Source organism: Antrostomus carolinensis, unplaced genomic scaffold, assembly GCF_000700745.2.
Source record: "Antrostomus carolinensis isolate BGI_N321 unplaced genomic scaffold, ASM70074v2 scaffold11634, whole genome shotgun sequence".
Taxonomy (NCBI): domain Eukaryota; kingdom Metazoa; phylum Chordata; class Aves; order Caprimulgiformes; family Caprimulgidae; genus Antrostomus; species Antrostomus carolinensis.
In genome coordinates, this window is record NW_010310127.1 from 8,957 (window position 1) to 23,512 (window position 14,556).

Below are 14,556 nucleotides of genomic sequence, written 5' to 3' on the forward strand. Positions count from 1 at the left end.
AATCCCAATCTTTTTGGGAGGGACTCCACCCTGCCATGCTCATGAAAAGTCCTGCTTTATCTATAGGCTGGAGAGGTACTTCACTGTTACGCACATATGGCTGTGACCTGACCCTCAAAGAACAAGTTAGTGGCTGTTTTCCTGTTGATGCCAGTAAACGTAAGGCCAACAGATTGTTTCTCAGAAGATAAGAAAAGGTGGAGTGAGACAACCTAATTAATACCTGACATTGTGTCTCTTTCAATGTCACAAAAATCTGGAGGAACAAATTATTGACCAACTGTTTGGGTGAGGTATTGAGTTCCCTCAGCTCTCTTTCAGGTCGGTAGCAGCCATATGGTAATTGCTTCTTTGCCTGAATTCCAGCTAATGTTCAAACTTAGGCATTGGAGGGTACACCTTTTCCCAGAGGACAAAATCCTGTGCTATGAGTTATGAGGGGATTGCACCATGGGGACTGCCATGTATTTTGAGTGAAGCTGTTAGGAAATGGCAGCTTGTTGTTCAAAAACTTCTTTCTTCTCTATGTGGTAGCTACAGTTTTCTGACAGAATTTTTGTAAGAATTCAACCTGTTCTGTAATTCTAGTGCATTGATTTCTATGAGTTACAGATGTGTTGATACAGTCTTTTTGTTTGCTAGAGGATAATACTTTTAACATGTATTATTTGGATTTTAAGAATGCTTCTTCATCTCTATTCATTAAATAAAGGCAAGAGCATCAGAAAATTGTGCAGTGCATCTGAGAACAGTCTCTTAATCTGTGATGTTATAGTAAAAATATTTGGCAGTGCATGGCAGTGTAAACATACCATATTCTGTTTGCTTTTTTCCAGGTATGATTGTAATGAGGATAAATGCAACAGATGCAGATGAACCAAATAATCTAAATTCCAAAATTGCTTTCAGGATCGTTTCCCAAAGCCCTAGCGCTGCATTCAGTATGGATAAGGATACTGGCGAGGTTCGAGTAGCAAAAATAAACCTTGACAGAGAGGTAAAAAAACCCTCCCTTTTTTATCTATCAACAGTGATCTTCTGGTGCCTGTTGTATCATCTTCAGCTCAGCCTGCCAAGCTGGAGAGCTGACCTTCCTACCCTCCTTCACCTACTTTAGGATTAAAGCCTTGTCTGGCTGATGCATGTCTTTCAGGGACTGTGGGGGCACAGGTGATGGGATCAAGGGTTGTATTCCCCCTGTCGCCTCTCTACCACAACACCAGCCAGGTGGCTGTTGCTTTCTGTCCCTCCCGTGCAGCCAGGGCAGCAGTTACATGAAGCAAGGGATCATTTCTCTGTGCTGAAGAGCACATGGCAGACAACCCAGATCACCATCTGCAAAGCTGCTGACTACATTTAGATTTTTGTAGCCTGCTATGCAAAATCCCAGTGCAAAGAGTTAGGATGGGTGCCTCTGTGAAAGAGCATTGGGCCCAAAGAGTGGTGGTAAATGGAGTTAAATCCAGCTTGAGGCCAGTCACAACTGGTGTTCCTCAGGGCTCAGTGTTGGGGCCAGTCCTGTTTAACATTTTTATCAATGATCTGGATGAAGGGATTGAGTGCACACTCAGAAATTCACAGATGACACTAAAGTGGGTGGGAGTGTTGATCTACTTGAGGGTAGGAAGGCTCTACAGAGGGATCTGGACAGGCTGGATCAATGGGCTGCAACCAACTGTATGAGGTTCAACAAGGCCAAGTGCTGGGTCCTGCATTTGGGTCACAACAATCCTATGCAACACTACAGGCTTGGGGAGGAGTGGCTGGAGAGCTGTCTGGCAGAAAAGGACCTGGGGGTGTTCATTGACAGCCGGCTGAACATGAGCCAGCAATGTGCTCAGGTGGCCAAGAAGGCCAACAGCATCCTGGCCTGTACCAGAAACAGTGTGGCCAGTAGGACCAGGGAAGTCATCCTTCCCCTGTACCCAGCATTGGTGAGGCCACACCTTGAATACTGTGTTCAGTTTTGGGCCCCTCACTACAAGAAGGACATTGAGGTGCTGGAGCATATCCAGAGAAGGGCAACGAAACTGGTGAAGGGGCTGGAGAACAAGCTTTATGAGGAGTGGCTGAGGGAGCTGGGGGTGTTTAGTCTAGAGAAGAGGAGGCTGAGGGGGGACCTTATCCCTGTCTAAAACTACCTGAAAGGAGGCAGTAGCGAGGTGGGTGTGTGTCTTTTCTCCCAGGTAACTAGTGATAGAACAAGAGGCCATGGCCTTAAGTTGCACCAGAGGAGATACAGATTGGATGTCAGGAAAAATTTTTTCACTGAAAGCGTTATCAGGCACTGGAAAGGGCTGCCTAGGGAGGTGGTTGAGTCACCATCCCTGGAGGCATTCAAAAGACAGGTAGATGAGATGCTCAGAGATATGGTTTAGTAGTGGATAGGTTCGGTTGGACTCAATGATCTCAAAGGTCTTTTCCAACCAGGAGATTCCATGAAAGCCAGATGTTACCAGCAACTTTACCTGTTATTGCTTTAATTTTCAGTGGCCAGCAGATGGTGATCTGGTTGTTAGCTGTCTGCAGCTGAGGACAAGGTCTGCCTCTAGCCCTGTCCTGATATGCAGTTATCACTGGTCCTGTCCCTGTTGATGACCACTGAAAGTTTTCATTTGCCACATAAGTGCAGTCTAACTCCTTGTGGGAAAGACGCAGAAGTCCTAAATCCTTTTCAAAGCCTCAGCTCTACTCCATCAGAGCCTGTCAAAGTAGTTGTGTGTGAGATTTACTACTAGCCAGAGAGGAGTTGTAATTGGCCCTGAGAGGGATTACCAAAAACTAATCAAGATAGTACAGGGAAGGGAAAATTTTTAGCCTGGTTTAAACTCTTTTTTCTTATCATGGCAGACACAAAGTAGCTATTCTTTGGTGGTGGAAGCAAAAGACCGTGGTGGTGAATCAGGCGGGAATGCTGCAACATGTTCTTTAGAAATCAAGATTTTGGATGTCAATGACAATCTGCCTGTGGTTGAAAGTCGTGCAGTAAGTACCTTTATCACAATATTTGGCATGTTCCTACACCTGCCCGTATCCCATTGCGTAATACAACATTGTGCAAACTTTCTTGCATTGGTGAAATGAGGTAAATCATGACATCTTTATTATAAAGAAGGGTGTTTTTCATTGCAGTTTGAAGGAAGCATTGAAGAAAATAGAGCAAATGTGGAAATTTTGCGAATAAAAGTATTTGACAAAGATGAAGAGTTTTCTAATAACTGGCTGGCGAACTTTTCGTTTGTTTCTGGTAATGAAGATGGCTTTTTTCGTATAGTAACAGATACCCAAACAAATGAAGGAATTTTGACTCTTGTGAAGGTTAGTATATTCTCTAGAGTCTTCTTTAAATATTAGAGTAATTTATTCCCTTAAATTTGACATACAAATTATTTATATTCAGTCAGTATGTAAACTGTAAATTTACATGGTAGAGACTCCTTCTTTGGCATATTCTTTGTTGGTGTATTCAATAATTCTTTGCAAAATAATAATTTTGTCCAGTTTTACCATTTACATTCTGTGTAATATCAAATATATCTAGTGGGGCATATGTCCCCAAGCTTTCCTTGTCAGGCAATGTTGCTAGAACATATGCTATAAACTCCCATATATTTTTGCTCTCCTTGCTGGTCTCAGTTTAAATTTCTTTATTTCCCATGGCCACAGATAGCATTGCAGGCAACGCCTACTCCGTGAGCCACAGGCTACAGACTGTTTTAGGAATTTCCGTTAAATTAAATTATGAAAATATTTTCCATAAAGGGAAATTTCTGTTTTATGAATTTCATTCCCCTTCAGTCCACTGAACTGAAGATGCATAGTGCCCTAAGTACCTTTTTTATTTTTTTTTTCCCCTGCTCTGGCTTCCTTAAACTGATAATTTTTAAAAAATTGATAAGTATTATTACATAAATGAATGGGTTTTAAAAAAAAAATTACAAGAACCAAGTAATACTGAGCACTGATTCACTGAAAGTAAAGTCAGAATGTATGGGTAGGAGTCATTGCACCTACCTTAAATTAGTTTAAATTCAGTAACACAAAGACATACCTATGGTGTCATCCATTAAAAATAAGAAGAGTAATCTTCCTTAGGTACTTTCAAAGAGTTGAAGCATTACATTTTGAGAGTAACGTGTTAACCAACAGTTCTTTGCACTGTAGCATCAATAATAAGGATGTTACAGTATTATTTAAATAGTATTCATTAAATGTATTAATGTTGTCCAGATACCAGATTCTGACAAATTCTGAGTGATTTTTCTTTTTTTTTTTTTTTTTAATTGCTGTAGGAGCTGGATTATGAAAAAATGCAAAGCCTAAACTTGGGCATTGTTGTTACAAACAAAGCAGAGTTCCACAAGTCAATTAAACACAGTTATAGAGCACAAGCAGTTCCAATCAAAATTAACGTGATTAATGTGCGGGAAGGCCCTATGTTCCCCGGTGGCACAAAAATTATTGAAGCAAGTGAGAAATTGCAGATAAACCAGGTTATTGGACAGTATCAAGCCTATGATGAAGATACTGGAAAAACAGCAGAGCGTATTATGTAAGAATCCTCTTAGAACCATCATAACTGAAGTGTCAGAAATCACATCTTATTGTCTATGTGTATATATACACAAAAATGTGTATATCAAACTGAAATAATTTGAAAGGCTATTGTTTTCTGCTACGCGTAATCCACACCTAAAACAACATCATCATCGATATTCTATTATACAGAAAATAGCTGACTTGAAAATCCTGCTTGTTTGGTCATATGTGGTGAGATATGAGTGTTTGGGCTGAAGCTGTCTGTGCTTGCTCGCTGTTTGTCATGTCTGTCTGCTTTTGAGAGCAGGTTTATTTCTCTGACTTCATCATCTGCAGAAATGTTAGAAAGAAATATGCAGAAACATCTAGCAGTTGGACAGAAAGGGTGTGAAGTAGATAAGGCTGTGCATGCCCGTGTGTGTTTAGATTTTGAATTGCAGCTCTTCTGCTAAAATGTTATTGAATCACCACCGTGGCTTTTACAAAGGGCGCAGACCAGCAGAGGTGCGCACCCAGCGATGGAGCTCTCTCCCCCACACCTGCGACACAGTCTCTGCCGGGTGACTGCTGCTCAGCTTTTGCTGGTAGCAGGGGTGGAGGGGAAGGTGGACCACAACCAGCAGCACAGCTTCCTCTCCTAGTCCAGTCTCACTATCCCTGCACTATCCCTTTATAATGCCTCCAAACCTAAATCCAGGCTCTAGAGGGAAAAGCAGGTTTCAACATTTGGAGTGAGTTTATAATCTTAGGTTTATAGTTGAAACCACTTGTAGTGGCAGGAGTGTCAGACCTCAGACCTAGGGATTTGGTCTGTGCTTTAAACAAAGAGTAAATATACTGTAAAGCTGATTTTTCCACTGATGGTTGTTTTCCTCATTATAAATCTGTATAAATCTTTCTATGCAATTTTAATCAGGTACATGAAAGGAAGAGATGCAGCAAACTGGATCACAATAGACTCAGCCACAGGTGAAATCCGACTTGCCAAAAAACTAGATTATGAATCGCCTCATGTAGTAAATGGTACCTACACGATCACCATGTTGGGTGTAACTACTGGTAAGTTGAGAGGGTTTTGTTTTCACGCTAACTGGTTTGTTTAGGGTTTAGTTTGCCTTTCCACAACCTTAGTTGGTTTAACCTCCCTATCTCTAACTGCCTAAAGTTAGGTGCCTCGTGCGGTTTCCCATAGGCTCTGTATTTGGAGAACATACGTGGGCAACTCACTGAAATAGGATGAACCTTGGAATGGGTTCCCAGGGTGCCTGTTGCACTGACTGGAGGCAGGTGAACTTTCTGTAAAAGTTGCCAAGACCAAGTCTGATATGAACATCCCTTGTCAAGGTGGAAATTGCAGTATCTCAGTATGCTCGTCGGCAGACTTTAGAGTCATAAGTTTTCTTGAATGCTAAGCAAGAAAGACTACCTGAACTTCTTGTGTATCTAATTAAAAATCTTTTATAATCTGCATGTTATTGTGTAACCATACACAGGAAATACGTATTTCTTTCTAAGTCAAAACAGTAAAACAGCTTGTCTTCAGAAGAATTTTGTCAATATGTTTATTAACATTAGGAATTAATTACTGTTCCCATAAGCTCAAGAGAGAGCTCTTTCAACTCATTTCAGCGATGTTTGTGTGCTGGAAAATCTTGAGAGCCTTTTTTTAATTTTAAGATTAAATCTTTGCACTTTTCAAATGAATTTAATTTTTCGTATTTTAAAATCTTAGATTTTCCTAAGAAAACGGTCACTGGCACAGTCGTCATTCAAGTTCAAGATGAGAATGATAACTGCCCAGTCATTGTGAACCCTGTGCAGACTGTGTGTTCAGATGCAAAATTAGTTGATGTTACAGCTAAGGATTTAGATGGTTACCCAAACAGTGAGCCCTTCAGCTTTACTGTCATTGATGAGCCAGAAGGGACAGCAAAAAAATGGATAATTGCATCTGAAAATGGTAAGAAATTTTTTTTTTTTTTTTTTTTTTACTTACTTTCAGTTCTTTGGAGTCCTAGTGTAAAAGCACAGTCATGTCTTCTGGGGCCTGTTGCCTTCCCTCTGTCTTTGCCTATCTTGATGTCCCATATGTGGTGACCAGCATTTCATGGGTAATGCTGGGATCAAGCCATTCCCAGCTTCCCACAAAGCGCATGCAGTGATAGAGGATGCTTTTTGTTAAAACTGAGCTTGGAGATACGGTTGTGTTACTGGCTGCAGTTGCTCTAACTTACAAATAAATAAATAAATCTGCCTGCACAGTGGGCCTTGAAAAGGGAAAATACAGTGTAACCTGTTTAAGACTGTCCAGCATGGTAGAAACAAAAATAAGCCAGAAAATTTAAATAATCTGAATGAGTATTTCAAAAGGAGATGAGCATTTTCTTCTTACAGTTCTGTTAATAGAAGCCTGGGAAATGCTTGAAGGAAATGCTTCAGGTAGACGGAAGGCACCACTTTTTTCTTCTCAGACTCATTATTCTGTTCTCCATAATCCTACAGCGTAACACTGCAAAGCAGTCAGCAGTGTCATCCTAATGGCCAGGTTTAGGACCAAAAAGGAATCTTCTTAGCTTTTCTCACCCTGCTTGCAGCCAGACCAGCAGTAATTGTAGCAATCACAGATTTTCCAAATAGGGTGGTGTTCCCCAGCTGGGAACATCATCTGGGCATTTCTTGCCTAGTTGTGTCCTTGACGTGCCATGGCCATAGGAGCAAGTGGTATGTTGGCTCCCAGGTCTCTGCCTGTGGCCTACAACAGATTAACCTCCTAAAGACTGAAGCTGGTCTTTTGTGCATTCAGCCTTTAGCTGTCTGGATGATGTGAAGGTTAATGCTATATAGGAGGTTGGGCTGTCTTCCATGGTAAGTCTCTGCTGGTGTGAAACTCTTCACAATTATCTGAGACTGCAAGTGAGCATGGCTGCTTTGTTATCAGCATGAATTAATTGATAAAAATAAGATAAGCATATGCTGTAGCAGCAGCTAATTAAACTTAATTCCATTGCATTGACTGGACTTAACTGGACCTGGGAGGTTGTGAAGGTTTTATTTCCCTTAGTCTACAGGAGTCAACTTTCTGTCCACTGATTTCTTGTTTGTCTTTTCTTGTTCTTCACCCCCGCCTCCTTCTGCCTCAGGCACCAGCATACAGCTGGTACCACAAAACCTGAAGCCAGGCAGTACTGAAGTTCCCATCCTAATAAAGGATTTCCAAGGGTTCAGCTGTGCTCAAGCACAGTCTCTGCAACTGACAGTTTGTAACTGTGCAGAAGACGGCGTATGCAAAGAGAAGGTTATTGGCGCGAAGTCAGTGGGTCTGGGACCAGGAGCGGTTGCACTAATCATCTTGGCGTTTTTACTTTTGCTGCGTAAGTAGTTGTTTCATATTATCTCAGAAGCACTGTAAATATGGTCTGCAAGGCATCAGGAAAGAAACAGTCCAGCTCCCAGGTTTTGTCATCTTGATATATTCTGTGTAAACTCCTTGTCTGTGTGAAGGCATGGCAAATCCACAGCTAATTTTGGTAACATCAGCATTTCACCCTCAAAGGATTTCTAGCTCTGCATTTTAAAATTAATATGTACAACTTCTAATACTTGTTTATGGCACTGTAAGTAATAGGTGGGGAAGCAGTAAGGAATCCTTTTGGTGTTTCCCACACCTCCCCATGTGAACCCTAGCTCTTCCCACTCAAACCACAGCACTCTCTCCACTCTCTTCTTCCCTCACTGCAGACCCAGGTCTGGTGCCTTGTTCTGAGCAGCATATGACATTGTTCTTTGGTAAGACAAAATAGAAGCTTGCAAATAAGAGAAGAATGCTTGTAGTCAGGGTATGGTCTTGCGTACCAGTGATGTATTTAAAATGGCAATAATTTATTGTTTGCACTAGTAGCAGCCTAGCTGTGGCAAAACAAAGTTAATGCCACACGAATATACTCTGCTCCTGAAACTGTTGTGTTCCCCAGGCAACATTCTAGGCATGTCACAGGAGTGGTGAGGTGGAATTTACATGACGCCATGTCGTTATCTAGTAGTAAAAGAACAGGAGGAGTTAGAAATGCTGAAGTTGTACAATGATATTTAGGGCTTGGTTTTGGTATAGGAGATCTTTGATAGAAGTATAACTATTTACATATGTGGTCATCTGCAAGATTGGGGCCTTGACAGGTTAACTGTTGGCTTACTCTCTAGGAAACCATCCTGGCATATGTTTCTAGAAAATACCTTGAATATTTGGGAACATGTCTTCTGTCTTTATCAGCCCTCATACTAATCACTAGCTCACTAAAGATAGGTTTCGGTATGAGAGCTGACCAGGCATTCTACGGGCTGTTAGCATGCTTTGACTCTAATCATCGCATAGTTAATGGCACACCTCTATTTCCCCATAGTTATTCCACTGTTACTGCTGCTGTGTCCCTGCGGTTCGGGAGCGAAGGGATTTGCTGCGATACCGGACTACAGCGAAGCAATGTTGCGTCAGTGGAACAGCGAAGGGGCAGCTCCCGAGGAGAAGGCATGTATCCCTAATAGCATTTCTCTTTGATTTCTGTCCAAGTGTTCAGTTTGGCACTTGGCATCTCATCCATGTTATGGGCTCATATTTCAGGGCTGTACAGCAAATGTTAACCACACATGTACATTAATTAAAATTAACCCTGCGAGACTTAGTGAAGGATGCATGGAAGATGAATTCCACCAGCAGCTCTAGAAACACCAGCCATGTTGTTTAAATCCAAAAGTAAAGTGGAAGCAATCAAGCAAATGTTGATGGTATCTGAGCAGGAGATAGGAGTGTGGGAAAAGCATTGATACTCTAAAGAGTGAAGCATTTGCATTTGCAAGCCTGGAATATTCTGCACCCCTTTGGGAGCATGGTAAAGCAGCAAAAGAATAGGTTATGAAGTTTAGCTTCTAGTTTAAAGTTTCAGGTTACATTTTAAATGACTTTGTATTTGCCTTTTTAAACAGAGTAAATTCTTTATTAAAAAAAAAAGGGGGGGGGGCAGAAAAAGTGCAAATCTGCAGAGGGAACAGTGAATGCCAAGAGAAGTTTGCCCTTCCTTGTTATGCTACGAAACACAGTTTTGAAAAAAAAAAGGGCATGACACTCATGCTTTTGCACAATAACAAAGAAACAAAAGTAAGGTAAAAGGCTTTGATGTAGGACCAAATTCTTGATGAAAGACAATTAACAGGGAAGCCAAACTGCTAGAAAAGAAGAAGGGGCCAGGCAGCACCATAGAGGCAGCAGGCAGTGCACAGTCCCACACTTTGTGTCTGGGGAAAGCTGGTCAGTCTGTCTTGGAACAGCTGAACTCCCTGGAGTTTTGCAAGCCTTTTTTGTTGTTTTGTTTGGTGGGTTTTTTTCCCCACTTTCACTCCCAACCCTTGGAGTTTCAAGAAAACAATGATCTGTAGAAACATTTCCATGTTGCTTCCTGGGAATGCAGTTGTGGAAGCTGCACCCTATTTCAGGAAGCCCTTTACTCTCTGCAGAAACTTGTGTAAGTGCGAATTCAAACAAGTTGTAAGATGGCACCCTCCCAGGTCCCACCCAGCCCTGCTGCTGGTTTGGTGAGTTCCATGTGCTAGGCAGCACAGCTTTCATGTCGCATCCTAATTCGTGTTTTTTATGTAGCCAGTGCTAAGCCTCATCCCACCCACTGCACTGGGGAGCTCAAGAGGAGCAACCAGCGGAGCAGCAACAGCAGTGGCGGCAGCTGGAGGGATGAGTGGAGAGGAAACTGCAGCAGGAGGAGCCAGCTCTGCCTCTCATGTAAGAGAGCATCACAGCACTATTACCAAGGAAAGATGGGAAGAGCAAAGACATCTCCTTTCTGGGGCTGAGTATGGAGCCATGGCAGCTGGAGGGGCTGAAGGCATGGCAGGGGGCGAAGGGCAAAAAAAATGCGGTGGTGGCTGGAGGAGGAGTTGGGGTGGGAGCGGCAGGAGCCATGAATGAAGAATTTTTAAGAGACTACTTCAATGATGTAAGCATATAACCCAAAAATAACAGTATTTTGATATTACACTTAGCATTGTGAAATGCTGTTCATGTTATTACAAACACAGATGAGTAGATATGTATATATAAACAGTCCTGATACAATGGCCAATGTTGTGTGCATGTGGAGGTATTAAGGGGGCATTAAGGATTTTTGGATTAGGCTCATATGTGGGGACTTGGAGCATGACAATGTTTAGTCTTGTAGCACTGAGTGCTTACGAAGTCTCCCACAAGAAGACCCTTCCCTTCAGCAAGGTAATTAGGAATGGGATCCAGAATATTCAGGAATGAGCGAGGAACCCTTGCCCAGGAAGAAGCCATGAGAAAGGCTACGTGATCTAAATCTCAGGGACTTAAGCATATTAAACTGGCCTGTAGGGAGGCACCTATGACTCATCATGAGTCACAGCTACAGACTTTACCATGGAGCAGGTTTTTGAAAGATAAGCCATAGATGTCATACAGTAGAGGGTGGGTCTGCATTTTCAAAGTTGCTGATGAAGGCAAGCTGGACTTGTCTCTTTACCCAACAGCCTGAGTAAAGGGCCATTCATTAGAAGCATGAGACGCATATTGCAATCCCCTTTCTGACTTTTCTTTTGTGACCTAACCCTTGACCAACAGGCTATTCCTACTCATTGCAGCTGTTCCTCTTTGCATAAGGCACATCATTAGTCCTTAGGCTGGTGAGCTCCTTATAGTGAAGGTTTCATTTCCATATGCCAGGGAGCGTATGGATTGTCTGTCACCTGTACAAATAAAACATCTTCATACCCTACAGCTGGCTGATGATGGGGTTCTGCAGGGGAGTAGCTGTGCAGGTTTGAATCACCACCTCAGGCCAGGAAGGATTTGAGCTTAAGAGTATGTCTCCTGAGTGCTCTAGCTACTAGTCTTCTAGGTGAACAGATGCAACAGTAGCAATTCTGCTTTCCTTCTGCTCTTTGCACTTCCTGATATTAAGACATAGTTTAAGCATAGCTGCCTGCTGAAGTCTTGCAAGAGGGCTTAGTAAACGTCATACTACAGTATTCTTTACAACTTCTGGAAGGGTAAAATATCTCAGATTATAGGGGAAAAACAAAACAAAACAAAAAACCCCCAAAAACCTGACAGGTAACCAAACCAAATAGTTTCAGAGGTGTGCTCATTTTTGTAGAAGTATCTTGGGTAACGTGACTACTTCCAGGATCAAACACAGATAAACACACAGAGTGAGTTTGGGTCTGGATTTATACCACATCACATAGATGCCTGAGCTAATATGCACTCTAGAACTTCAGATGTGGCAAAAAAGTGGTTCTGAGCACAAGCCAGTAACCATATTAGATAAAGCTGGTTCAGCAAAAAAAGCTCAGCAGGCCCAGAGGATTTGGCTGTCTTCACTCCTGGGACTGGAGCTGGGACAAGCATGTACACAGATACTTGTCCTAGCACTGGCAGCAACTCCACTCCAGTCGCTGCTTGCAGACCTCAGCTAGCCCTGGAAGCACTATAGTCAGAACCCTTGAGCCCTCCTTGTTTCAAAGTGGCCTGCATAGAGCCTAAAAATTTATGTGCTGGACTATGTTCCCATACTTACCAAGCCATTTAACTTTGTGATTTGTTTGCTGTTGGGCTCCCTGGGTGTGATCCTGCAGGCTATGCTAGTGAAAAGGGCCGTGGCAGGTGATAACATGTCAGCATGTACTCATTAAATGTGTGTTTAAATGTTAGGGTACTCCCAGGCATGGTTTTGGCACTGTCCCATAAACACCTAGTTAGAGGTGAAGTTCATTCACTGAACCAAAATAAAAGCAGTCTGTTTGTGAAGATAGAGCAGTATCACAAATTACACAGTTCCTCGTAGGAGTAGCAGCAGCAGGTGGTGATAGTGTCCAAGGTTTTCAGTTTAATCTCACGTTTTTCTTTTCATCAAGTGTACTGTTGAGTTCAGACTGGCTTCAGAAAAGCAAAAAGCACTTTCATGTACTGCCTTCACTTGGTTGACAGTTTCTGTGGGTTCAGTTCAGTTTTCTTATTTTAACCTTTTTGACCCAGCATTCCTGAATTTAAAATTTATTAAGTCTAGAGCTGACATTAATGAACTTTTTTGCTTGCTTTTGTTTTCTGTCTTTAGAAAGCTGTCTCTTTTGCGGATGAAGATGAAGCCCAAGCTGCAAACGACTGTCTCCTGGTTTATTCCCAGGGAGAGTCAGGCTCCCCCCACAGCTCCATCGGCTGCTGCAGCTTTATTGAGGGTGATCTTGATGACCATTTCCTTGATGATTTAGGAGACAAATTTAAGACTCTAGCAGAAATATGCATAGGCAGACACATCAACATGAAAGATGGTAGCTCCAGGAATGAATCAGGTTTTGGTCTTAATGATGCAAAGTCACAGTTCTTAGATCAGCAAAATGCTTCCAGCTCCGAACAAGCCTTTTCCTCAGGCAGCTATTTCCAGCCATCCCCATCAGTGCACACAGGCAGTGGTGCAGGAGAAGACACCCTGTCCAAGGAGGTGGTCATGGAAACAACCTTTGCGTCCCACTCTGGGCAGCACGATGCCCGGCCCCATCCCACGGCCCACACAGAGACCAATTTCACCGTGACTGAAACGTCCTACTCTGCAGGGGCTCCTGCCCGCTCGGCTGCTGTCTTTCTAGACCCTCAGTTTAAGGAGAACGTAGTGGTGACGGAGAGAGTGCTGGCACCCGCGTCGAGCTTGCAGGGTATGGTGGAAATCCCTGACTTGCCACACGGAAGTAATTTGGTGGTTACAGAGAGGATGATGAAATCTGAGGGTGCTGGGCCTGGAGTCTTGACGGTTCAGGATCTTCCTGACTCCCAGTACGTTGTGGTGAGGGAGCGGGAGAGGGTGCTCGTGCCCGCCGCAGAGCAGGGCTCGCTCGGCTTCCCGGCTTTGGCAGATGGGCGCAGCTTGGTGGTGAACGAAAGGGTGGTGACAGCCTCAGGGATGCAGAGCAGATCCGAGCAGGCAGCAGGTGCCAGCCCAGGAAGGCAAGAGCACGTCTTGATCACAGACTCCCTGCTTAACCAGGTGGGCCCCAACTTAGAAGGGCTGCCTCCTGCCAGCGCCACACTGAACAAGTCTTCCAGGGTCACCAAATACAGCACAGTGCAGTACACTCGCTCATAGCCTGGCCCCTTGCTGGGCTGGTGTTGTCCAGACCCTTGTGTCCCTGTGTGTCTGGCCTCGGGCTTTTTCTTGAGACCTGTATTTGCTGGAGCTTTCAGAATGACGTGGACTTGCTTGCAGTAGTTTTTATAAATAAGGATTATGACCAAGAAGCTAGTAAGGAAATCTGTTGTTATTAGGCAACATTGTCAGCGATGCTTTTGAAGTGGAAGGATGTGGGAAATATATTTTTTTTCCTTGTTTTCTATTTTTTTAAATGCTTTTTATTGTTCAGTTAGTGTAATAATACCACATAACCACAGCTGCATAATTATGGGAAAGCAGAAAAAAATGTCTAAAATCTAGTGATGGATAGTCACATGCAAAGCACAAGTTAAGGTTTCTGAACACTAAGCACTGCTGTTCAGTGTATCTGCTGAAGTGCCCCCTAAGGGGCATCAGTTTCTCGTTTTATGTTTGCCATCTATAACTTTGTGGACCAGGGCAGCCCCTCCTGAGCTGCAGCTGTGAATCTCTGCAACTTTGTGATTTGATAAGAAATGTCTCCTGCCTGAGAAGCCGAAGCCATCAAAGCTAGTACATGCTCAGGGCAGTGGTGTGTTGATCTCCTGGAGGGATGTCACAACTTCAGGTTATCAGTGTTTGTACCTTAAGCAATCAATAGTTGCGTATTAGCACAGGGGTTAAAGAGAGCAAGTAGCAAAAAAGCTGAGAACTGCAATTTTTTTGGTACCTTGATGTAAAAATTCGATTACTTGGTGTGGGTCTAGGCTGACATGGACAAGTAAGCATTTCCATCATGCACATTTTTCACTGGCTCCTAATTGGTCCTTTAACAATGTATGAAAAACAGACAAAA

The 14,556-nt window shown here is 43.0% G+C and overlaps 1 protein-coding gene across 1 annotated transcript in view; it reads left to right on the forward strand.

Annotated features, from left to right (window-relative positions):
• The window catches only part of LOC104523655 (desmoglein-2), a gene marked incomplete at its 5' end in the record, with an annotated part of 16,924 nt that extends 3,227 nt beyond the window's left edge, over positions 1-13,697 (forward strand). Inside the window, 11 exon segments of the mRNA XM_029084578.1 lie at positions 837-997; positions 2,851-2,985; positions 3,133-3,318; positions 4,293-4,552; positions 5,456-5,598; positions 6,272-6,499; positions 7,680-7,910; positions 8,937-9,061; positions 10,187-10,450; positions 10,452-10,538; positions 12,675-13,697. Of these exon segments, the coding sequence (XP_028940411.1) occupies positions 837-997; positions 2,851-2,985; positions 3,133-3,318; positions 4,293-4,552; positions 5,456-5,598; positions 6,272-6,499; positions 7,680-7,910; positions 8,937-9,061; positions 10,187-10,450; positions 10,452-10,538; positions 12,675-13,697 (2,843 nt within the window).
• Positions 13,698-14,556: the final 859 nt, after the last annotated feature.